At 31.5% G+C, this 27,118-nt stretch overlaps 1 protein-coding gene across 1 annotated transcript in view; it reads left to right on the top strand.

The window, feature by feature from the left end:
- Positions 1-6,835, top strand: part of LOC145326862 (isatin hydrolase-like) — a 44,601-nt gene extending 37,766 nt beyond the window's left edge. Inside the window, exons 7-12 of the mRNA XM_080170297.1 lie at positions 277-363; positions 1,500-1,549; positions 2,755-2,873; positions 3,242-3,302; positions 3,873-3,953; positions 6,440-6,835. Coding sequence (XP_080026423.1) covers positions 277-363; positions 1,500-1,549; positions 2,755-2,873; positions 3,242-3,302; positions 3,873-3,953; positions 6,440-6,484 — 443 coding nt within the window. The 3' untranslated portion in view covers positions 6,485-6,835. The remainder of the gene's footprint in view (positions 1-276; positions 364-1,499; positions 1,550-2,754; positions 2,874-3,241; positions 3,303-3,872; positions 3,954-6,439) is intronic.
- The last annotated feature ends 20,283 nt before the right edge of the window (positions 6,836-27,118 follow it).

Genomic DNA, 27,118 nt, shown 5'->3' with positions numbered 1-27,118 from the left:
AATTACAAAAGATCTGTTAATACATACTCTAGTAGACAATTATAACTCTAATTTATAGTTTTGTAGTTCACATTAAAATCAACATGCAATCAAAATTTTGATTACGTGCTTTAAAAGTTTTAATAAAAAAAGGTTAAAAATCAATATAAGTCAAATTTAAGCTTACATGATTTAAACAAAAGATATGGACAGACAACGTAAATTATAGAGTAGCTTTACTACTAAAAACTAAAAAGCTGACCTTGAGTTAAAATTTAATTCTATATTTATTTTCAGGTATATCATCTCCTAGTGCAACTCTGGACGCGGAAGATTTAACCGATTGGGAACTGAAAAATGGCCCAATGCCTGACAGACCTTTGGGTATTTTTTTTTATTTTACTTCGCCTCCTTGGATTGTAGTCTAACCCGCCCATGCCCCCCATAGATATTGGGTTACTTAAAAGACAACCAACCCATTAATTGCACGACCTTTGTCTGGTGGTCCTAACTGTGTATGTATTGAAGTTAATCTATTTATGGGCCAAGACATCCCCCCAACAGCAGCAGAAGGTACCATTTTAAACATCTCTTGTATGGTGAGGTATGGCCCGACTCGCAAATGCTGGGATTAATAAAATCTAATATACTTTAATGGCTAGAAATTCCGTTCTATTACATAATCTCAATTTAATCCACCTATTAAGTAATCAAAACATCACTCAAGTTTAAGTGTATTTTTAGTAGTGAGGCAACTCTCTAATTCACTTTGTCTGTCCGTCCATCCGTCCAAAAGATGGGCAACTGAAAATTTTGGTGAAGATTAATAATTTGTATTTAATTTATTTGGTCCAAAAGACATATTATTATGATTTTTTTAACCTTTTTCATAAGAAAACATTTTTTTCTTTTTATAACAACTGAAATGTGCTCTATAACTCACTTTGATTTTTTTGTGCTTCGCTATTTATGGATTTTGTCATCCTTGCTGAATAATTTAAAGGAGTTCCCAACCAGTGTTAGCCTGAATTTGTATTTTAAAATCCGGAAGGGAGGACATTAAACTGATTGTAAATTACACTGGTACCCAAGGTTTCAAAATCACGTTATCTTACTCGTTGGCCTAAAATCTTTGGGTACTTTTTATTAAATTTTGATTGATTTAGTAGTGTCTAATAATCTTAATCTACAGAAGGGGTTAATTGTTGATCATCATTGGGGATATATATTCTTTAATATCCTTGCACCAATAATTATTATTTCGAATAAGCTTTGTCACTACTTTGGAACCGATTAATATCTGCTGGATTAGAACTGGTTCTCAGTCATTCTGTATAACCATGTATAGCATTGTACAAGAGACAACTTTCCACGAATGTTAAAATAAAAATTATATTAGCCCGGGCCTTCGGTCCCTCCGGGCTCATAACATTGGTTTTAATCTTTGATTTTTTTAATATCCGCGGAAAGCTGTCTATAATACGATGCGATAAAGAACTATTTTTGATGTTTTTTACTAGTTTTGTTGAGGTCTGGTTGGTCAAAATATTACTACTCTGATCCAAATAAGGTATATTTAGTAGAAAAGCTGCTCGGTGCTTTCCGTCAAAGTGCCCATCGACCATTAAAACCCCTCCCATTATTTAAAAATAAATAGAAATAAGGGACGGGGGTAGTTTTTCTTCTATTCCTATCCCCTAGGGGGTATCTAATACCTAACTATGCGGGGCTACTCAGTACACAATATAACCTAACCTAAAGTAATAAACAAACTACCCCTCCCACTTATTTTCAATTTATTTCAAAATAAAAGTGTGTGGGACAAGGCACTTTGAGGAAAATTGCCAGCTTCTCTATACTTAAAGTTCGTCCATTTGACACTTAACAAAAATAAGATTTGTTTTATCTTCCTTAAAAGATAAAGTTCTGAATTTTGTTGATAAAATTTTCTAAGTTTTAGCACTTTATCAGTATTAGGTTGCTATTTTTCTACTTGTATTTTTATGTCATCAAAGCTTATACGTGCTTTTGTGAGAGTTTTTATGTTGTGATTATTATTGTCCTTGGTATTCTATAATTATTACTATATTGATATCACTTTAAACATTGAAAGGTTTCGTGATTTTTTATATTTTAATTTTGTATTGAATTGACTTAAATTAAAATTTTTGTAGATAAGCCTACTATAATATAATTAAACTCTAGTAATACTACCATCATTATAAGTAAAGTCAATAATGACAGTAAAAATTCAAAGTTTACACAAAAACTGCATGGCAAAAATATGACAGCCAGGACCACTATTTTACAACAAAAAGAACAAGACAAAACATTAAAAGTGTACATCAACTAGGTAATTTAATTTAATGGATTTATTATTACTTGGATCTTACACCAGATTATAATGTACTCGAATAACGAGAAACTTGTAGCTAGCTAAAATATTATTAAGCCCACCCCCTTTACCCTAACCCCTTCCCTCCTACTGGATGAACGAACTGACCTATAAGTGATGTTTAGGTAATAATTATTTCCCTGTCATAAAAACCGATGCTGCGCAAAATGGTACAAAAGAATTGACGTCATATGATAAAATAACCAATGAGAGGCGAGTATATATTTTACCATTGGTCAATTACAATGTATACTGGCCTCTCATTGGACAACTTTATAGTATGACGTCATTTTTTTGTACCATTTTGCGCAGCATCATAAAAACCACGTATTCTATTCCATTTTTATTTTTTATTTATAATTTCTGCATATAATTTCCAGTTTATCGGTACATCCAGCGGACAGGTAGAGAACCTGGAGTTTCCTGGCTTCGGTAGAACAGGCATTGACTGGCTTCTACAGAATACTAACTTTGTTGGTATTGGTGTGGACACCTTGAGGTAGTTACAATTTGCAGCAAGGCTTCTTCATGTATCGCACAGCCAAAAAATTACAAAAATGTAGCATAGAGAATTTTTGAAAATTAACATTTGAAATTGATGGACTTTAACTTCATCTCAAATCGTCAAAATAGAATAATTAAAAAACCCCATCAAGCCCCCGCCTTCTTATTTTGAAATAAATTGGAAAGAAAGGGGGGATGGGGAGTGTGTGGATTTTCCCCTATACCTGATCGATGAAATGGGCCTTTACCCTTCAGGGCCTATACCTTCTGTGCCCTACTCAGTATTCAATGTGACCTAATTTTTCAAAAAAGGGGCAGGGTGTACTCCACTGACAATTTAAGGTAAACTGCCGTTTTTCTTAGTATTGAGCTTGGAATGCGACAGGCATGCTATGTACATCAGAATCTCACAAAACACAATAAGGTACAATTTTAAATGATTTAAATCACCATAATTGATACTCAATCCCTATAAAAATTAAAAATTTTATTAAATTTTTCATTCTAACTTTTTTCTTAATTATAACTTTCATTTATATTATTTCAGTTATGTATTTTCTCATTACATTTTCAGCAACGAAGCTTCTCTTTCTGTCCAATCTTCGTCCGACATTAATGCACCGGTCGAAATGCGATTTCCTCGGCTGCAATTCAAAAGATTTGCCTTAAATTTGTTTGTGAATATTCCCTATACAAATGAGTATTCGTAATATAATTCACTTGGTCCATCGGTCTGTCAGTCATCCTATACAATTAAAAAAAAAGATATGAAACATATAAAAAAAGACATACATGAAAGATTTCGTGATTTTCTACCATATTGATTTATTCTTTTTTCTTGATCTTTGGCCATTTTCTCCTTAAATCACTTTGTCCGTATTTCCATCCATATTTTATAAATGATATCATCCTTATTATTGAATTAAAGAAGAAAAGAAATTTGTTTAATTTAAAAAATAATATTTCTTTTGTAAAACTTTGGTATTTGTTTAAGTATGGTCTGGAGTGCCTGGCAAACCTGGAATCTTTGCCCACCAGAGATTTTACAACAACTGTTCTGCCTCTTAAAATTAAGGTAATCAAACGGCAGAAGATTACATCTAATAGAAGCAAATGAAATGACAAGCTAAACAGTATTAAATAAATAGAAGAATAGAAAATTAAGAGAATAAAAGAATAAGAAAAGAAAAGATATAGAGAAAAAAATATAGGTTTGTCAATGCTTCCTATGACCATAATTTGTTACATTTGTTACGTTCAAGAACAACATACACACAACGTACGTTCAAGAAAATCTCTTACAAACGGATTATGTGTTATATAAAATCGTACTCTAAATTTGCCTTCCTATCGTCTCTTCTCCCTCAGATGTTAATTTGCGCATTTAAGACTTTATCAAAGTGTTTGATAGAAATCATAATTCCTACTTCTTCCACAATTCATATTAGGAATCCTTTTACATATAAAAGTAGAAGGATGTCTATCTGTGTAAACAAAACGGTCCAGCTAGCCGCTGAACTGATATGGTTCTCCTTTACAGTGAAGCTTCTTATAGGTCTAAGGAAGGTTATTACCTATTTTGGAGAAATGTACCACTAACCTCTAAAGAGAAATCATCCAAAGAAAAAATTTCTTTTTCTTTTTAAAGTCGAAACTAGAGGTGAGGAGTAACCCTCCCCGCCCCTTCTTCCTTTAGATGCCCCAAGAGTCCTCTAGTTATAGTTATAAATGATCCTTTACATAAAACTGTATCTGCTCTGCTTAACAAATAAGAATATTAAGCAATACATCAAATTAGCATTAATATGTCTTTAATTTCTTTCTAATTGACTTTATAAAGAAATAAAATTAACAAGGATGAAGATATTATTAAAAATGAAGCCTAACTAATCAGTTATAGGTCAAATAACAGTAAAAGCAACAGAAGCAACGACATATTCTTTTTTAATCGCATAAAAGGTAACATTGTGCCAAACAATCATAGGAATCAACATTTAATATGGAGCTTTCAACAAAAGTGCCTATTGGGTGCTGAAATCACCTACTCCTTATTTAAAGAAAAAAAATTTGCTTGTTAGGGTATAAAGCTGGGATGTGGATGTCAGGTATCTAAAAGGATTAGACAATGGCCTATAAATTGATGTTCATCCCACCTCATAATACACAAAATACCCCTTCTGTAGATTACAATTAGTGGTTCAAACATTTGGACCCTCAACTTAATGAACCAAGCAATCAAAGTTTAATAAAAGTCCCCAAAGTTGTTAAGCCAACGAATAAAAAACGTTATTATAAAGCTTTGAGGACTAGGGTAATAAAGTCTCCTCCCTCCATGAGAGGTTGTAATATTTTTTTTCCTATGCCAAAAAATATATAAAAGCTTCGCTTAATATTTGAAAATTAATGTGAAAGTGCTTCATTTCTATTGAAATAAAGCAAAACATTCTCAAGAAAATTACCTACAATTGTTTTTAATCTTTTAACCTATTCATTAAAAAAACAAAAAAGTACGAATTTTTTATAATCATCTTTTAAAGAGGTTTAAGTACAGTTTGAACTTTCAAGTAAAATTTAAGGATTCCTCTAAAGCAGAGGAGAGGGGACATTGAGCTGTTTATTACACTGATCCCTAAAGTTTTCTCATTCCGTAGCTCAACTACTTTGGGGACTTTAATGGAATTTGATTGGTTGGTTAATTAAGTTGAGTGTTTAAACGTTTGAACCACTAATTGTAATCTACAGAAGGGGTAAATTGTGTATTATGAGGTGGGATAAACATCAATTTATAGGCCATTGTCTAATCCTTTTAGATACCTGTCTATACTGACAATAACCTGAGCATACAATAACACACTCTCGGGTAGGTGATAGGTTCAAATGTCAGTCCAACACTGCTTCATAACAGTAAACTTAACAGAGGAATCTCGCTAACCGATATGGTTCTCCTTTATAATGTAGCTTCTCATAGGTCCTGAGAAGGTTTATAATTATTTTTTGGGAGGGTACCACAAGCCAAATCGCCAAATTAGGAAACGCCAAAAATCATGTTCTACGAAACTAGTGCCGTTTAGCGGGATTTTAGACAATTTTTGTGAAGACAGCTAATCTTAAAATAAAGTTAAAGAATAGTTATTTCTCGCATCGTATTATAAACAGCTTTCCCCTGATATAAAATGTACAATTATAAGTTTTTATATTAGTTGAAAACTGGATTTAATACGGTGCTAGTACATAATAATAACCAGTTTAAATCCACCGGCTATTAATCGGTTTTGAATGAATGCGAGAAAACATTCCGGAGGCCTAGGGACGTACCCGCTAGTTGATAGATAAAGTAGGGAAATTCCTTGTCTGAAAACAGGCGCAACTCTATATATATTGCACAGTTCTTCCAAACAGGATTTTCAGACTAAGGTCTTGCAATCAAAGAGTTGGCTGTCTCTAGGATATTTGGCAGCAAGATTTGGTTTAGAGGTTATTCAGGTATATCTGTACACACAAACAACCAACGCTTGTAATATTGTATTATAATTTGATATTTTAAAAATGTATTATTTTAAGGGTGGGAGTGGAGGTCCTGTTAGAGTAGTTGCAAATCTACCATGATCATTATTGGACAACAAGATAATTCGGATCATGGAAAGAAAACGAAGTAGCGGGTTTCGTCGTATTTTCTCAGTAGCTTTTGATAGTTTATTTTTATTTAGGTTAGGTAAATGTTAATGATTGCCCCGCAGGGTTAGAGAGAGCCCCCCACAGAGCTAGAAATAAGAGAAAATCTACTGTGATAATACGACGAAACCCGCTACTTCGTTTTCTTTCCTTGATCCGATAATTCTGCACTAGTTACACCTAAAAAAATGTAACAAGATACAATATCTAAAAAGATATGTTTTCGTTTAATTTTTAGTATTTTTTTGAGTTGTAATTTTGAATTAAAGTTCTTCATAAATTAAATATATTATTTTTCATAAAGTTTTAAACAGATTGACTCAAATTAAACTGCGGTTTAGAATGTCTACCTGTATGTACCTAAGGATCTCGCTAACCGCTGAACCAATATGGTTTTTCATTTACAATGTGGCTTCTGATAGGCACTGGGAAGGTTTACAAATATTTTTAAGGAACAATCGACCCTAGAAAATTGACTTTGTTTCTTTTTAAAATCAAATGGGGTGAGGAGGAGGTCGACTTCCCACCCCCATCCCAACTACAGTGCCACTACAGGCCTTAAGGGTCGTAGCCGCTAGTTTATTTAGAACGGAACAATTAATTATCTAACTTTTAAACAAATAAAATGAATATTCACGAAACCTCACAAACGAAAACAACCACGCAACCTTTCAAAATCAACAAATAATAAAAAACTAAATTAGATATTACCAAATTATAGTTCTTATGATATTAAGAAAGATAATATACAAAGAAAATGTTTAATATAAAAAGAAACCTTTTTAAGCTTCTTTGTTATATTATTAAACATCTTGGCTTCTATCAAAAGAGTTAAGACACTTTTTTTCTGCAGATTAGATATGAAACCTTATTTCTAAAAGCTAAACTTTTTAACATCAATGGTCGGTCCGTCCGTCCGTAAGTAATATGTTTGTTTGTTAATTTAGGTATGTACTAATCCTCATAAATTCTAAAATTGGTAATTTGATGTTATGGATTTTTTCCCATTTTTACAACTTAAGTTTTGCATTTTTCATTACCTTATTTTTTAAATATTTTGGAATAAATCATAAGAGTTCTTCTTCTTCTAGGGCGTTCTGTACCGATAGTACACTGCCTACTGCTCGTGCGTTTGCACTAACAGTGTCTGACCTACATGTTTTTAAGGAGAGAGAGAGAACTCGGCTACTGATCTCCCCCTCCGTTGCCAAAAAAAGACGGCTGCAGGTTCCAGGTTGCCCTGTACATTACAGTTTTGTCTCCTCTGGCCTCCTGGTCGGTTAGCCATCCGGATGGATGTTCCCGGCTTGGACCACGTGGAGGTCCGACCATACCCCAAGCCAATCATAAGAGTTCTAAGCGTTTTGTTAAGCTGTCATCATCGTCTTTTAGTACAGTTTCAAAAAAGATCCTAATATTTTTTTATTAAAAAATCATATTTTTCTTAAAAGATTCCAGAATTGTTTTTCTTCATTAAGTATTAAGAATCTAGAAGCAGGGATAAGTATTTTGAAAAAAAAATTAACGTATGTTCGAATTCGCGAATTTTGGACACCCTGATATTGATATCATCCCCATTGTTTGGCATCCCTGCTTAACCATCTATTATCATTAACAAAGGTATGAAATAGATCCATTTTAATCTTAAAGTTGGACACCCTCATATTGTTATAATACTCATAATTGGTAGCCTTGTTTAACCATCTATTATCATTAACAAAGGTATGAAATATATTCATTTTAATCTTAAAGTTGGACACCCTGATCTTGATATTATCCCAATAATTTGGCATCTATGTTTAACCATCTATAATCCTTAACAAAGGTATGAAATATATTCATTTTGATCTTAAAGTTGGTGACCCTTATCTTGATATTATCCCCATAATTTGGCATCCATGTTTAACCATCTATAATCCTTAACAAGGGTATGAAATATATTCATTTTAATCTTAAAGTTGGACACCCTGATATTGATATTATTCCCATTATTTTGCATCCCTGCTTAACCATCTATTATCATTAACAAAGGTAAGAAATATACATTCATTTTAATCTTAAAGTTGGACACCCTGATATTGTTATAATACCCATAATTTGGTATCCTTGTTGAACTATCTATAATCCTTAACAAAGGTATGAAATAGATCCATTTTATCTTAAAGTTGGACACCCTGATATTGTTATAATACCCAAAATTTGGTATCCTTGTTTAACTATCTATAATCCTTAACAAAGGTATGAAATAGATCCATTTTAATCTTAAAGTTGGACACCCTCATATTGTTATAATACCCATAATTTGGTAGCCTTGTTTAACTATCTATAATCCTTAACAAAGGTATGAAATAGATCCATTTTAATCTTAAAGTTGGACACCCTGATATTGTTATAATCTCTATAATTTGGTATCCCTGTTTAACCATCTATAATCCATAACAAAGGTATGAAATAGATACATTTTAATTTTAAAGTTGGACACCCTGATATTGATGTTATACCCAATATTTGGCATCCATGTTTAACAATCTATAATCCTTAACATAGGTAAGAAATAGATCCATTTTAATCTTAACGTTGGACACCCTGATATTGTTATAATACCCATAATTTGGTATCTTTGTTGAACTATCTATAATCCTTAACAAAGGTATGAAATAGATCTATTTTAATCATAAAGTTGGACACCCTGACATAACAATATCCCTATTTTTGGCATCCCTGTTTAACCATCTATAATCCTTAACAAAGGTATGAAATAGATCCATGTGATTCTATAATCTGTTTTCTCACAAGAAATACATGAACTAAACATTATAACATGTGAAGCTACTGTATGAGTTACTTTTCCATTTAAGAGTATCAGAATTGCGTAGTTTAGTGGATATAGGTCTCAAGAATTAATGTTTTCATGTTGACGTAAATAACAAGCAAAATTTAAATGATCTAGAAAATTTAGGCAATAAAATGTTGACAAGAATGATTACATTTAATAGTAACGAAGTTTGGTAAATATAAGCCATCATAAGGGCTAATGAGAGAGAGAGAGAGAGAGAGAGAAAGAGAGAGAGTTAGAGAGACAATGAGAGATAGAGAGATAAAGAAAGAGAGTTAGAGAGAGAATGAGAGAGAGAGAGAGAGAGAAAGAGAGAGAGAGAGAGAGAGAGAGAGAGAGAGGTGGGGGAAAGCAAATAACGAGAAAGGCATTACGGACATACATACAAACACTATTACTTATAGAATAGTCGCACAACAACAAAAAATGAGATTTACTATAAGTATTAAAAGGCCAACTTTTTATATATATTGAATAAGGTTATCCTTGTTATTACAGACATATTACAAATATTTATCATATCTTCAATAACATTAAAGATTTAATATTTTATCTTACACATATTTAATATTAATATTGTTCATTACTATTAAGAACCTACTTCAAAAATACTAATATTATATCAATTCTTTATAAAAGTTGTTATTAACATGTATGTAAGATCTCGCTAACGGTGGAATTTAAAAATATTTTCAAGAAAGCTTCGTATGTAGGCTGAAAAACGAAGGAAATATGAAAATTGCCAAAGATCTAAAGGGATAAGACAATGGCCGATAAATTGATAAATATACCCAATGATGATTACCAAAATTACCCCTTAGGTAAATTGCAAATTGTGGTTGAAAGTTTGGACACTCAACTTAATGAACCAACCAATGTAAATTTATGAAAGGTCCCCAAAAATGTTAATCTAAATTATAATGAAACGTTGTTATAAAACTTTGGGAACTATGTAAAAAAAGACCGTGTCCCCTCCCTCCCTAGACAATTGCCCACAGACTTGTAAATAAAAAATAATAAGCACAATAAAATCATTATTTTAATTTGCTTTTTAAAAAACTTTATTCTTGTAATGAAACCCTTAATAATTAGAATTTTAATTACTAATTAATAAGATACATAAAGAACTACTTTCTTTTTTTTACATTTCTTATCTTAGTAAAAAAGAAATGTGTTCAATGCTAGGAAAAAGACAAGTTTTCTACAAACCAGATTCTTGTAATTTGTTAAACTCCATCATGTGTATTGGCATGCATGACAATGGCTACGCCCCCCGAGAGGCCTCTAGGGGCACTTGGGGTGGTAGCGAGTTGAATTCCACCCTCACTCCATTTTTTCATTTTAGTTTAAAAAAGAAAAAGTAAAATCCCCCTCCTAGATTATTTTGGAAAAGTTGAACACCTCCCCAAAATATTTCTAAACCTTGCCATGATCAATGTGAAGTTATAAAGGAGAACCATATCGGTTCAGCGGTTAGCGAGATCCTTCAATACAAACAGAGAGATATCCTGTTACTTATATATAAGGATTTTTTTTATTTAAATATCTTACTCTCCGTGTGTGTGTGTGTGTGTGTGTGTGTGTATAGATATGTAGATAAGGTATCTTTATGCCTTGTTAGGACCCAATTAATCCCAATAACTCAGCCCACCCCACCCTGCTAGTATTACAAACATAAGAGGCTTCGATTTTAGTAATTTTGTTACACCTCCCTCGAAAAATAGTCCTTTGCCTTAATTACATTAAACGAAATTTACCTCTTTTCAAATTAAAATCAATGGTAAGGCTTGAACTTTACTGGTTTGTGCAACCCAATCAAGATGTGATTAAGTTTCAAGCCAACGAATGAGAGTACAGATATCGAAACTTTATCAATCCCAATGAATCTAGGGTGCTAAAATGTTAGACTTTTTCTACATAAACCAGTTTTGTTAGCCCCGGGCTAAAAAATGTTTCAATCTTTTTTTTCAATACTCATAGAAAATTGTCTGTATTAGGAAACTATACATAATTTTTCAGTATAGCTGAGAACCAATTCTAATACAGCGGATATTAATTGGTTTCAAAGCCATAAAATCGACCTACCCTACTAAAAACTAACTTTCCCCTGCAAAGCATTCTTAGTCAAGAAAACATCGAACTATGATTCATAACAAAAATTAGTTTACTTATATATACTTTTTTTCCAAAATCCTTTCAAATATCTTATAAACCAACGATTTTTATCAGAATACAATTTTTCAAAAAAATTATACTTATCTAACGACATAAATAGATATACCTAAAAGATATAACTATTATATTAAAAGAAACTCTCTGCTATGGAGGGAACCTAGTAATAGTGTCTAATTTTTTATCTTTGTGACGTAACAAAAATCCATCTCTTTTTTAGGAGTTTCCTTTCCCACCTCCCTTCTCATCCTTCGATTTTTGTTACGTCACAAAGATAAAAAGTTAGACACTATTACTAGGTTCCTATGGAGGCCTAGGGACACTTCTAAAGAGGATTTCCTTCCCCCTAAAATAGATAGCAAATATTTTGGAACCACTAAGAAGCTTGAAGCTTCCCTATAAAAGAGAACCATATTAGTTAGGCAGTAAGTCCCATCCTTTAGTACAGAAAGACAGACACACAGACAAATATGATTTATGCATTTTGTTAGTAAATTACGTTTGGGTTAACCTAAGCTAGTCAAATTTTTAATTTCAATTTGATATCCCAGGGGTCTCTAGTAGGGTGGGGCGAGATCTAGCTCTCATTCTTCAAAATAGGCAATTGTTGCTAACGCACCTACACTATACCTTGCTCGTTGTTGCTTTATTATTACTAACAAGGTAAACGAGTAAAATTGATAAAACAACTATGACGGTCAGTAGGTTTTAGGCTATTTTTGTATTTTTCACATTTTTCTTTATATCTTTGGTGTTTATGGTACAATTTCCAATTTTTTTTCAGTTATACATATCAAAATTAAATTTCCTGTTGTTTAAAGAAAACAACCATGACGGTCAGACTTTCTTTTTGCAGGTTTTTGGCTATTTTTAATTTTTTTCCCATATCTTTGATGTGTTGTCATCCTTGTTCTCTTCTCATTCAGCAATTTAAAAATGGATATAGAATATACGTGGATATTATGACAGGGGAAAAATTGTCGTCAATTTAGGTTGCTAACATGGAAGTCATTTAATGGTCAGTTCATTCATCAAGTAGGAGGGAAAGGGACGAAAGTGTATGTAGGTATCATAATTTTAGCCGGCTGCAAGTAAAACTTTATTCGCTTTTTCAATAAACAAGGAACATTAACACTTGTAGAGTGTCAGACTTATAAATTATAATTTTGAAACAAATTTTTAAGTAAATTTGTTGAAAAACTAATTAAATAAAGGATAATTTTTATGGACATACTTACATTTTTAAGACTTGATTAAAGAGATGCTTCGCTGATAACATTGTACTTTGTTATCCTAGGAATCAGTATTCTAAAAATCAGACCTATCGGATAATTTTATCTCATAAAAATTTGTTGTTAAAAAGTTAAAAAGCAACATGTTTAAAATGGACGTACGGACTTTCTGGTAACGATTATAGAGTTGCTTCGCTTTCTAACTCGTAACTAACTTCTACAGGAATCATCATGCAAAGTTTGAAATGGATAGGACAATTCTAACAGGCCTAAAATAACGAAAAGAGCTATCAGTTACGTACAGACCCTAATTATAGAAAAGCTTCGCTTTTAAAAACTAAATAACAGCTTTTTGGTTATTGACTGTTAAAAAAGAAAAAAGAAGACTTAGATCCATAAGTAGTGCAGCAATAACAAGTTTAATAAAGTTAATATGAAAAGGACAGTAAAATTATACAGCAAAAGTAGAAAATTTATGTTTCAAAATTAAAAAAAGACTAAATTTTCAACTTAAGGCAGGTATTATCAGTAAATACTGATAATATTATATTTAAATAGCTCATTAACTATTAGGTTCTCTTTGCTTGACAAGTTTTAGCTGGGATAGTAAAATTATACAAAATTGTTTTGTAAGTAAAACTCCATTAAAAATTTACTTGAAAAAAAATCACGAAACCTTTCCTTTAAAATATTTATTTAGTGGAGTTACTATGTAAGAATAGATAAAGAATATATTTGAATATTGGGATCATGTTACTTGTATATGCAGCGCTGCACTTACAAGTAACATGTTTAACTTTGCTGCACCTACAAGTAACATGTTAAAGGGAGATAAAAAAAGGAGATAGGCAGACAATGTTAGTTATATTTTTATTAAAAATAAGCTTTTTAGTCATTTCTAAAGAACTTCAAAACCCTAAACAACTTCCTTCATCTTGAACCAAATTAAACCAGAACCTTCTTATAAAGTTATTTGGATGAATACATGTGGAGGGATCGCTATAATGATAATGAATTTTACAATTTGTGCAACCAGATTGCTATTCAATATCATGTGTAATTATTTAAAAATATTTTTGCATATATTCAAAACCATTAATAAATAATGTTTAGCTAACGAATTAATCTTAATTGTTTCTATTTATAATCATATTAGTATCTCTATAGGGAATGGAGGGGGGATATTGCTAAACCTACAAGTAACACATATGAGTTTGCTGCATCTACAAGTAACATGTGATAAGCGCTGCATCTACAAGTAACATGATCCGAATATTGTGACAGGGTATAATTATTGTCGTCAATTTAGATTGCTAACATAAACATCATTGGTGAGTTCGTTTATCCAGTAGGAGGGCAGGTGATGGGTTAAAGGGTGTAGGTGTATGGGGGGGGGGGGGGACGTTATTTTATCCAAGTAATTATAATAAATCCATTTCTGTTAGAATTGTTTTAGTCTTATTGGAAACAATTTTAAAAAGCTTAGTTTTATATTGTAAAAGAAACAACCCATTTGTAGCTGTTTTTAGATTTATTTCTAAAAATTAATTCAATTTTAGGTTTAATTTAAAATCATCGAAAATGTTTTGCTTTTTTCATTAAGACATTTATTTATTAAACTAAAGATTTTTTTTCATATTAATTTTATTGTTCAAATAATATAAACCTAATTGTTAAATAAATAAAGAACTAATTTGTGTTTAATTCTTAATTCCACAAGAATGATAAGAAATGATAACAATTTAATTTTCTCAAACAAACAGAGAGAGAACTTTGTGTATAGAATGTAGATATTTTGGCCGCTGTGCAAAGCCGCCATCTTGGGAAAATTAGCTGATACCCAAGAAAACCCCGCGAAACTTCTTGACCAATGAGAGCGCTTGAATTGGCGGAGATTTGACCAATCACAGTCTTCCGTTATGATTGCATGATTATAATGGAGATAATAAATAGTTTATTTGATAAAGTATTATTTCATTTTATTTTTATGAAATTTATGTTTAGAGAAGCTTATTGAAAATACATTATTAGAGGAAATAAATAAAGTTTCCGCATAAGTATTTCTCTAGTTTTCACGTATTTTTCACAGCCTCAATTGTTGAAATTGAGCCGTGTATCTGGTAATACTTGAGGCTGACAGGCCAGTTCATCATACTAAATAAATACAGACCAAACTCCCTCAAGCAAATCAACAGATTAAAACCTAAAATAAAAGGGATAGATAAAAGAGAGAAAAGAGAGAAAGAGAGAAAGAGAGAGAGAGAGACAGAGAGAGAGAGAGAGAGAGACAGAGAGAGAGAGAGAGAGAGAGAGAGAGAGAGAGAGAGAGAAAGTGAGCACAGAAATAGATAGTAAGGTAGAATGAGAAATAGTGATAAAGAGATAGAAAAAGTAGAATAAGGACGAAGAAATAGAGAAAAAAGACAAAAAAGAGAGAAATAAAGAAAAAAAAGAGATAAGCTAAAAATTGGAAGATAGAAAGAGAGATAAATACTGAATGATGGATGTATAGCTGCAAGCAAAACAGATTATTCATCAAATTATTTTAAACTTTAAAATCAATTCATTTTCATTCTTGTGTAATTATATTCTAGCTTTATAATATTAAATTTGCAAAACTTTAATATAACTATAGTACAAACGTTCGTTTGTCCGACTCTAATTCAAATTAATTAATGTAGATATTTTGATAATAATATTGAAAACAAAACTGACCTTTCTCACCCAACCTACTCGATATTACAAAGAGGGAGTGGAAATTGGAATGTAAATTATACTGGTACCTAAAGTTTAATAATCACGTTCTCGCATTCGTTGGCTTCAAAACTTTAAACTTCTGGAATATTGTCGAAATAAAAAAAATTGTACAAACTGTTCAACCAAGAGGTAATTATGTTTATCATCATTGGAGATGTTAATTAATTTATCGTTTGATCCCTCTCTCTATCTATACATTTATTTAATCTAGTCTATATTCTATACATACATATATAAGCCCCCAACCCTTTTCTAAATTGGATTATATACATTTATACATATAGTATATATTTCAATTTATCTATTTAAAAAGGGAATTGTTCTAAAAGAAAAAATTACAAATGAGTAGATAAAAATTCATAAAAAGCATTTTCCTATGCCATTTTGATAACTTTAAAAACAGCTAAAAACCTTACAAAAAGATTTTTAAAAGATTTATTGAACGGGGAAAATTAATTTATCATCTTTTGTTTTATCCCTGTATCCTTGATAGGTATAAACAGGGATCGGGGAGGGAGAAGACAATAGTCTGTAAATTATACTATCCCCCAAAGTTTTGCATACACAGTGTCTCATTTGTTGGCTCAAAAACTTTGATAATAGCAATGTCAAACCCTTCAATCATAATTTTAATCTACAGAATGGGTAGTTTTGATTAAAATCATTACAATAGTCTCCTAAGTTTTTTCATAACATTTTCCTATTCATTGGCTTGACATCATTGGGAACTTTTTCAAACGTTTTAACCGCTGATTGTTATCTACAGAATGGGTAATTTTATTTATCATCATTAGGGATATACATCAATTTATCGGCGTCCATTGTCTTATCCCTTAGGATCCCTGGATATTGGTATGGTGGAAGAAATAAAGCTGTCTCATGTAAGTTGTAGAAAAGTTGTGGAACCCCCCGCACAAGGTTTAAATATAGGTATAGTATCTTGCTTATGGTATTATACACATACAGGCATACCAAAAGTAGGCATGCCAAAAAAGGTTTATTTCCCTCAAAAAAATAATGTACTTTTTAACATTTCTATGTACTTGGATATTTTGATTTGGTATCTTATAATATAAAGTGTAGTTTTTTTGTCTGAAGCTTAAGATCTTGGAATAGGCTGGTCAGATTTGGTTGTACTTCTTAGGAAAGCTTCATAAATGTCTTGGTTTGGTTTTAAGTTATTTTTCTCAACTTCCTTACCATTCCCTAGAGGCTAGGGCGAAGCAACTAGTTGAATATAAACAGTTAAGGTAAAATATTACACAAAAAGGATAAACATTAATTTTTTTATCTTACTTTGATTTAACTTATAGCTCTACGACTTTTTAGTATATTATATAAAATTGAAAAAAAGGAATAAACATATACATATATAGTTTATATAAATCAGTTATAATGTTAAAATTCTTTACATTTAACCTAAAGGCGCGTTAAACATTCTTTATTTAGCTTGAAATAACTTGTAGTGGTTTAAAAGCAAATTAGAGGTTATTCCTTTTTACAGATGGACACCAAGATGACTTACAGACATATCGTAATTATAGAGTAGCTGCTCTCAGAGAGAGAGAGAGAGAGAGAGGGGACAATGGGCTGTTTATTACCCTAGTCCCGATAGTAATAACGTTTTCTTATTCATTAGCTTATCAACTTTGGGGACTTTTATTGAATTTTGATTGGTTGATTAATTAAGTTGAGAGCCAAACGTTTAAACCACTAATTTTAATCTATAGAAGAGGTAATTTTGTGTATCATCATGGGGAATGTACATTAATTTATCTGTGATTGTCTTATCCCTTTAGATCACTGACATGGACTACTAAACACCAATAAACAAAGAGCCTAAAAAGCGTCCAGCAGTCGATGGTTGGCACGCCTGAACAAAACAATAGAGCATGATAAACCCATTACCGTAAATATTCTAACTTTACCATGCCAAAAGGGATAAACCAGAATGAGAAAGGGTTAAGGAAAGTTAGAGAGAATGATAGAAATTAGAGAGAGAAAGAGAGAGAGAGAGAGAGAGATAGGGTGATAAGTAGATAAGAAAGGGAGAGTGGTTGAAAAACTAATTACCTATATGGAGGAAAGGTTTGGGACCCATAATTTCACATATTTCAGCAAAATATTTCATACACCTTCATACTTACTTATAGGGTGTCCTAGAATAAAGTTTAAATCAAATTTCCAAGACTTAATTACAAAGTTATGCCTCACTGATTACGAGAAAGTACCCAGAGAGAGGGAGGGGCACAATAGGCTGTTTATTACACAAGTCTCCAAAGTTTTATAATACGTTTCAACCACTAATTGTAATCTAATTTTAATCATCATTGGGGATGTAAATAAATTTATCGTCCATTGTCTAACCTCTCTTGCAGGAAATGTTTTTAAGTACTGTTACGAAGTTTTGGCTCCTTGATTACGAGATTTATACAAAGTTACCCCTCCAAGTTGGGTGAAGCCATATGCATTATGATTAATATAATATTTTTCTTGGCATTGGCTCCCTGATTACGACAAATTTATATGATTACCATTTAATTATAGTAATAGTTCAGCCATAGCAGCTTTTCTAACAATTGGATTTTTAATTACGAGATGTCTCCATAGATACCTGCCTTTTAAAAGTGAAGTTATTAGGGCCATGATACTTTTTAACTCTTTGGTTACGAGATGCTTGCTGTTACCCTTCCCCGTTTTAGTGGCCACCCTGCAAAGTTATTAAAGTTATGAGACCCCATGAACAATTTACTCTCTGATTACGATAAATCTACAACCCATTCCCCTCCTCCCTCCAACATTTTCAGTGGACACTCTGTTAAGTTATTAGGGTCATGATACCCCACTAAGTAATTGGCTTTATAGATTTCAAGTTTTTGGCCCACAGGAGAAATACTTCCTATACGTTTCTAGGTCATTCAAAATTATTACTTTTAGTTGCTTCATAATAGAATTAGTGGCTACGCCTTTAGAATATGAAAGCTTTGACTTTAGAGAGGATGATTAAATAGTCTAAAACCTGACCAGTGCATTATTTTGATATGTATTAAACATCTTATTAAAAACATACTGAAACATACGTTACCTTCAGACTTCAAGACTTCCTATAATGTATTAAACATCTTATTGAAATGAAAACATACAGAAACACACCTTGTTACTTCAGACTTCAAGACTTCTTATATTGTTTTTTGTGGCGTTTAAATAACTTTTACTTTACCTATATTTCTCTAAAATAATGTTTTTTTAATACATTCTATGACGATATTGCACAGCACTAAAAATAACCCCCTCTAAACAGAACTATTGTAGTATGTAATGTAATGAAAATTATGGTTAGTCCAATTAATCCACAATAACCATCTAATTATCGCTAACTAATTTTCCTTACTATAAAAAAGGTAAAGAATAGAGGACTAGAGGAGGGGTAGTATTTCGTCAAGTTAGGTTAGGTTATATTTGGTAAAAGGTGCCCCGCAGGATTATAGACTTAGCAGGCATAGTTATCCCCAGCAGGGGATAGAAAACAATAAACCCTTCCACAATTCATTAAGTGAATTTTCTGTGCTCGCTATGCACTTTGATAAAAACCTATTTTTTTCATCTGTAAATGAATTATCTATATAAAAAACTAAGATTTTGTCCATATTAAGTACAAATTAGTCATTATAAATAAAAAAAGGCCTCTTTTTTCAATTCTTATACTCCTATTGTTTGGCTAATCTATGTATACTACGGGGGCCCAATTATCCATTCATGGACATACCTAATGGCTCTCATATGTACATAAATATTATATCAAAATTAGCCTGGCCTAAAATGATATACTTTAAAAAAATCAAAATAGTCTGTTAAAAAATTAGCAAAACTGTCTTATTTTTAGGAAGTGGTCTTTCTTCACTCAAGGAGGTTTCAGAACTCCCCCCCCCCCTCAATAAAAGCTTGAAAGCATGGTATATTCAGACAGATTGAGACAGATAGAGAGACTTTTTATTATTTTGTATTGTAGATTAAAATGGTGTGTAATAGATTATTTTAAACGACATAATAATTATAAAACAAACAAGGATAACAACATACATAAAAGCGAAACTCAAATAGTTTTCCAAAACCTCTAATAAAGTAATCATTTGCAATTTGTGTAAGGCTAATAATCATTTAAACTCTATTACATGTATGCCTATATGTGTGTGTTATAATTAGGATGGTTCATAGATCTTTTATTTTATAGATTTTTTTTTATCTGTAGAAAAGTTTAGACACTGCTAGTTTAACAAGAGTACCCAAAGTTTTTGAGCCAACAATGTGAAAAGGTGTATATAACTTTGGGTACCTGTATAATTTACAGCCTAATTTCCCTATCTTTCTGTTAAATTGTCTCTAACGAAAAAGCCTTACAGATGTTAAACTAAAATCTATAAAAAAGCTTTGTTTTAAAAATCTATACAAGTTTATTGCAACATACTTAAAAGTAATAAATTTCTATAATTAACTGGTCTATGAAAGTTTATCCTATGATTAACTTTGCTGTTAGCACATCTACATACAAAAGATTTTTCTTCAGAATATCATTACTAGAATAATTAATACGAAAAATTTGTACATTATTTTCACTAAACAATATAAATTCAACAAATTTATCAATGAAGTTACAATCAATTCCTGTGTTAGTAAGTATTTTTGAAGCAAATATGTAGTAATGTGTATTTTTGTATATGTAACGATCAAAAGGGGTTGTAGAGAAGTTCAACACTCTTCTTTACCCTTCTGGTGAATAGCTGTGCACGCCACTGTATGTCAGCATAATACTTTCAGGTTTAACATGGGTGCTACTTGTATAACAATAAGCTCTAAATTTATTGCTGAACAGGGCCTTAATTAGGACTCATATAACCAATTATCATAATAACCATGCACTCAATAAATGGATCTAGAATATACGTGGATATTATGACAGTGGAAAAATTTAGGTTGCTAACAAGGAACTCGTTTATTGGTCAATTAATTAATTCATTAGGAGGGGAGGGGATGGGGTAAAGGAAGCGGAAGGTGGGAATCGATATTTTAGCCTGTTGCGTGTTTCACTTGATCAGAGAACATGAAAATATGGTGTAAGATCCAAGTAATAATATATATATCTTTTTCTGAATATTACAGAAATGGAGGGAAATTGGAGGAAAATATTTTTTCCCATTGTCTTATCCCGAGAACCCTGAAAAATTAGCACTGCTAAGAACTAATTAATAATTTGAAAATAATTATAAATCAATCTACGTCATAAATATAGGACATATTTTAATTTTCAAAGGGAGAGAGGGGACAATGGTCTGTTTATTACTGTAGTCCCCAAAATTTTATAACAACGTTTTCTTATCGTTGGCTTAACAATTTTGGGGACTTTAGTGAATTTTGATTGGATGCTTGTTGAGAGTTCAAACGTTTCAAACACTAATTTTAATCTATAGAAGGGTTAATTTTGTGTATCATCAATGGGAATGTACATCAATTTATCGGCCATTGTCTTATCCCTTTAGATGCCAGATAATTTTTCCATTTTTTGTAGCGATGCAGCTCTGCAGTTGATCGTGTGTGTATGTCCTTCTGTCAGTAATGATGCTCTATATTCGGTTCTCTCTCTCTCTCTCTGTGTCTCTCTCTCCCTCTCTCTCTCTCTCACTCTCTCTTTCTCTCTCTCTCTCTCTCTTCTCTCTCTTTGATCTTGTATACATTTATGTGTATCTTTCAACAAACCCTGCTTTAAGAATCATGTAACGTTTAGCTCCTATTGTAAATTTAGGCATGTTAGAAATGTCCATTCTTTTCAAAATTGACATGATGATTCTTGTTCCAATTAAGTACAATTTAGATAGCTTTGCAACTCTACAATCAGTATTAGAAAGTATTTTTACTTGATTCTGAAATAATCATTCTTATTACCTTTAGGCATAATGTTATCTTAAGACATATTTCTGTTTCGATTTTTGGTAAAAATAAAGAGTAAAGTTTAAAGAATAAAGTAAAAGCCTTAATTGTAGAAAAGCTCTACAAACATTAGGGCTCTAAAGACAATGGTCGATAAATTGATGTATATCCCCAATAATTATACACAAAATTACCTCTTTGTAGCCTAAAATTAGTGGTTGAAACGTTTGAACACTCGACTTAATTAGAAAACTTATCATTCGTGTATAAATACCCAATGTTGCAAAGGCATCGAATACGAAAACGTTATGATAGAACTTTGGGGACTAGTGTAATAAGCAGCCCAATGTCCTCTCCCTCTCTTACTAACATATAAAGCAAAAAAAGCAGCCAAACGCCTCTAAAATATATTATGGTATAGATAACACATATCCAATATGTAACATATTTTTATAATGTCCCATCTCTCAGTACGAACCAGGGAGGGGGAGGACAAGGAAATTCAAAGTGATTAATATCCGCTGGATTAGAACCGGTTATCAGCTATACTGAACAATAATGTATAGCATTGTATTACAGACAATTTTCCACGAATACTGATATAAAGTTATAAAGTTAATACTCAGGACTAACAATATTGGTTTTAATCTTATAATTCATCATTTCAATATCCGCAAAAGCTGTCTATAATACGATGCGATAAATAACTATTCTTCCTTCCCCCATAGATCATGAAATCGTTTTGTTATTTGCTAGCATAAAAGCTTTGAGGGGTAAAATCCTAAATGTCTAAACCCATCCACCAATAATTCAATCCTTATAAGATGTACTTTTATAAGTGAGAGGGGCTATATCAATTAATCTTCCATTGTCCTATCCCTTCATATCCCTGGAATGGACAGAAAGAAAATACAATATACCAAACATAATGGCCTAGCCTCAGCCCCCCTTATATTTTCATAGGAAAGGAATAATTTTACTGATAAATCTAAAATACATAGTAGAACGATGTCTATCTGAAGCTTAAGATCTCGGTAACCCCTGAGGTGGGACACCCTAATCACCCTAAAAAAATATCCCCCCACAATTTTTTTCTTTTGTAAACTAAAACAAATAGAAAAGGAACAATTTTACTAATAAATTATATGTAGAACAGAACAGACTAAAAATTGAATACACATCGGGGAAGGAGAGGACAATAATCTGTTTAATACACTAGTCCCTAAAGTTTTATAATAACGTTTTCTTACTCCTAGCTTAATAACTTTTGGGGAATTTTATTAAATTTTGATTGTTTGGTTTATTTTGTTGAGTGTCCAAACGTTTTAAACCACTGATTGTAATATACAGGAAGGGTAATTTTGCGTAGCATCATTTAGGATCTACATCAATTTATCGGCCATTGTCTTATCCCTTAAGATTCCTGAGTGCAGCTCCTCTATAACTAGTTTCTATAACCTATATCTGTGTCCTATACCAATATTGATAGCCTCCAAGAGTGCTAAAATGTTTAATATAACAATATCTATAATAAAAAGAGACAAAATTAGGATTGGGGTTTGGTATTGGTAATTTTACATAAAGAGATGATTTTTATTAAAGATATAGTTTAACATAAAGCTTAAAAGAAATCAAATTAGTTTAAAGATTTTAAATGGTAATTAAATTTAAACTCATATGTTTGAATCAGCCCACCTATTAAGTTACTCCTGCCCTCCAAAAAAGCTTGCGTTTTCATGTGCAGCAAGACCCTCAATATGATTTTAAATATGATGAAGCAGCTTATAGTCTCCATAAATATGACGTCATATAATACAAATGACCAATGAAAGGCCAGTAAGCATTGTAATTGACCAATGGTAAAAATACATTGGCCTATCATTGGTCATTTGTATTGTATGCCGTTATATAATTTTTTATGAGGCCCACTATAAGGTCCTCCTAATATAATTATCTCTGCATTATACAAATTTGTGTTATTAAAAACAATTAATCTTTCTGTAGAATTACTGGATTATATTCTATCATCAAACTCAATGTGAATTGTACATGAATATTTTCTATTTATATATAAATGGATAGCTAGAAATAGAGGGACGTTTCATAGATTTTAATATTATAGGATGTAATGCCATACATGGCTCTATGGAGGGTTCTTAAACCTCTTCCCAAACGCATTGGTTTAAATATTTTCAAACACCAATGTATTAGGTAAAATTTCTTGTATTAAACAATACATATCACGTTTAATTTTGTAGATCATTTTTGAGGATGTTTATCAATTTATCGGCAATTGTCTTATCCCTTTAGATACCTGACCTTATTTTAATACATATGAATTGATATATATTATCAAACTTAATTTCATCCTTAATATGCAGTAGTGTTCCTCTATATTTTGTATATTTGTTATAAGAATTTTCTTTTCTATGTAGTAAATTGATATCCTAAATACAGTGTTTTTTTTATTAAATAAAAAGTTTTTCACATTTTTCACCAATAAAATCAGAATTAAAAGATAAAGGCAGTTTTAAATTCAGCAAGTTGGGGAGTTTTCTTATTAAATTTAAAAAGCATGAATTATTACCTTTAAACGCAGAAAAAATATTTTTCAAATCTTGGTGTCTCCGCCAAAAAAAGGCTCCATTGTTAAATCTTCCGCCATTTTCCATCCCATTTCAAATCTTTTGCAAGTTGATCAACCAATCAAAATCAATAAAAGTCTTCAAAGTTTTTAATCCAACGAGTAAAAAAACTTTATTATAAAACTGTGGAGACTCGTGTAATAAATTGTCTAATGTCCCCTCCTTCCTAGATACTAACTTGTTTTAATAGTTGTTTCAAATAAACACCCTGTATCAATCTTTTGGGAGCATTGTTGGTTAGGAGTTGTTAAGAGGGGAGCTTTATTAGAGGTGTTTAGAGGGAAGCTTTGTCAGAGGTGTTGAAGGGAGTATTATCAGTGTTTATGGGACTAATAGTATGGGTGTCTCTTAGGTAAGGGATAAAACCCATAGGGTAAAAGCCAGGGTTCTAAAGGAATAAGACAATACCTGATAAATTGATGTACATCCCCAATGATGATACACGAATTTACACATCCTGTAGATTACAACTCTATGAACCATTGAGCATACCAATCAAAATTCAATAAAAGTCAAAGTTTTCAGGCCATTGAATAAGAAAACGTTATTTTAAAACTTTGTGGACTGATGTAATAAACAGCCCAATGTCCACCTCCTCTCAGCTCTGGTTTATGCCTTGGTTATGTCTTGGGTAAAAACACTAGTACTTGATAATTCATGTAAGTACGTCAAAAGAGCAAACATATTTTTCTGTTTGTTTACAGTAACTAAAAGTTCACATTTTAAATTACTGTATGCCTTTAAACAATTAGAATTTTATTTTGGAGTCTAAATGTAGGATTTTTTGCTGATGGATTTCTAACCTAGGCTAAGAAAAAAGGCAATTACAAGATTTCCCCCTTTTTGTAAATAGATATATTATAAATGTATATTTTATATGTACATATAACACATAACATTTTCTTTTCTAGTTTCAATAAACCATAAACTTATTTTTAGTATCGAAGCACATAAAACTACCCATGATCTATATAAAGCATCCCTAAAATTAATCTCTCGATCGGTTCTGTGGTAAGCCAAATAAAAATGTCAAAAAAAACTTCACTTTAAATTATGTTACTAACTTTTTCGGCTGTTTTCATGAAAACATCAGTTTTTTTGTGTTTGGCTGATTGAAATAGAAAGGAAATTGTTTCAGAAACATATTCCCTTACATAAAACCATTTCGTGTTTTATACTTGATAATATTAATAGGACAGTCCTATACCCATATTGATTCTATTATTTTTATGCTTGTCCTTCAAAATCTCGCTAATCACTAAGGCAAGTGTGTGATTCAATATAGTAATTCTTTATGTGGGCTTTTATGGTTTTAGGCTATTTTCTACCTCCTCTGTACTCCTTCAAAAAATCCACTATGGTGAAAATTAAAAAAAACATTTGGTAATAGTCCTAAGATTTGTTATTACTTGGAAGTTGCACCAAATTTTAAGGATCTCCATTCCTACAAGAAAATACAAGAAGTTATTTAAATGTGTTTTTGAATGATGTAGCTTTTCTGTATGTTTGCCTGTCTGTTGTTTGATAAAACACTTTAAAGGAAATTGCTTACAAAGTATATTACTCCCTATATTCATTGCCACACACTAAACTATTTGTGTCTATTCACAATGGATGTAGAATTAACGTGGAGATTATGGCAGGGGAAAATTTGTCGTCAAAATTGCTTGCTAACCTAGACATTACTTATTGGTCGGTTCATTCATCCAGTAGAAGGGGAGGGGATGGTGTTTATCGTTATTTTAATCAGCTACAAGTTTTACTTCCACTGGAGTACATGATAATCTTGTGTAAGTAATAATAAATCCATTTTACATATTATAAGTCAGGAGTGGCCTTTGAAATAGGCGTGGTCAGAAGTTATTAGCTGGGGGAAAGGGGGCGTGGCTAGCCCCACCACACGTTGGCCGCAACAGGACGTAACACCACGTGTGGGAAATGGCCTGGAAATTTGATATTTTTTTTTCTATTAAAAAAACTGTGGACATTTTAGGGATATTAATGATTATTCGCTGTAAACTTGGATTACAATTTCTATAATAAGAAAAGCATGGAAAAATAAAAATAAAACAAGTTCTCAGCATCTCCCACGAATATCAAAATAACATTAATGAAAATAATACCAGTTTTGTTTTGTTTTTAATCTTATAATTTTTCATTTTAATTTCCGTGGAAAACTATTATTATAAGGTGCGATTTATAACTTTTCTTTACTCAAATAGAAATTAGTTATTCTTGTTTTAATGAAAGAATAGTAAAAACTTTCATTGATTTGTAATCTTAAGATAAAGGTTGTTAAAATCAAGGACATCTTGTAGGTTAAATTATATCAATACAAAGGATCAGCAGCCGCGAATTTGCAGGAATCTAAAGGGATGAGATAATGGCCGATAAATTGATGTACACATCCCCTATGATGATATGCAAAAGTACTCTTTCTGTAGATTTCAATAAGTGGTTGAAACGTTTGAACACTTAACTTAATGAACGAACCAAACAAAATTCACAAAATGTCACCAAAGGTGTTAAATCAACTAATAAGAAAACGTGATTTTAAAACTTTAGGGACCAGTGAAATAATAGTCCATTTTCCCCTCTCTCTCTATGACTAGGACCACACAAGAATATAAGATTTTAAGTAATCATTTCACACTTTTTATAACTTTTATCTAAATGATAATAGATTCCATTTTATGATTTATTGTAATTTTTAGTAGCTCTGCAAAATATGTTTGTACGTTTGTCCGTACTATAGTTTTTCGATAAAATACTATTACTTCCTTGCTTATTGTTCATTTTATAACTATTTCCCAACATTTTGTATATAATGATTTATGACACTATATGCAAAAATTAAAACCATAGTTCTTCTTTGTTAAAATTAAAATAGTGATATAAATTGCCTAAAACTCTTTATATGAAGCCTACAAAATACTGAAATGTTTTTTTTCTTTATTTAAAGTTGTTTAATAGTTATTGCTGCGTTACTTATGGAAATTTTTAA

The sequence above is a fragment of the Acartia tonsa genome, chromosome 8 (assembly GCF_053477335.1).
Source record: "Acartia tonsa isolate MP-2025a chromosome 8, ASM5347733v1, whole genome shotgun sequence".
Lineage (NCBI taxonomy): Eukaryota > Metazoa > Arthropoda > Copepoda > Calanoida > Acartiidae > Acartia > Acartia tonsa.
Note: the sequence above shows the minus strand (reverse complement) of the source record. Positions and strands in the feature narration are given on the sequence as shown.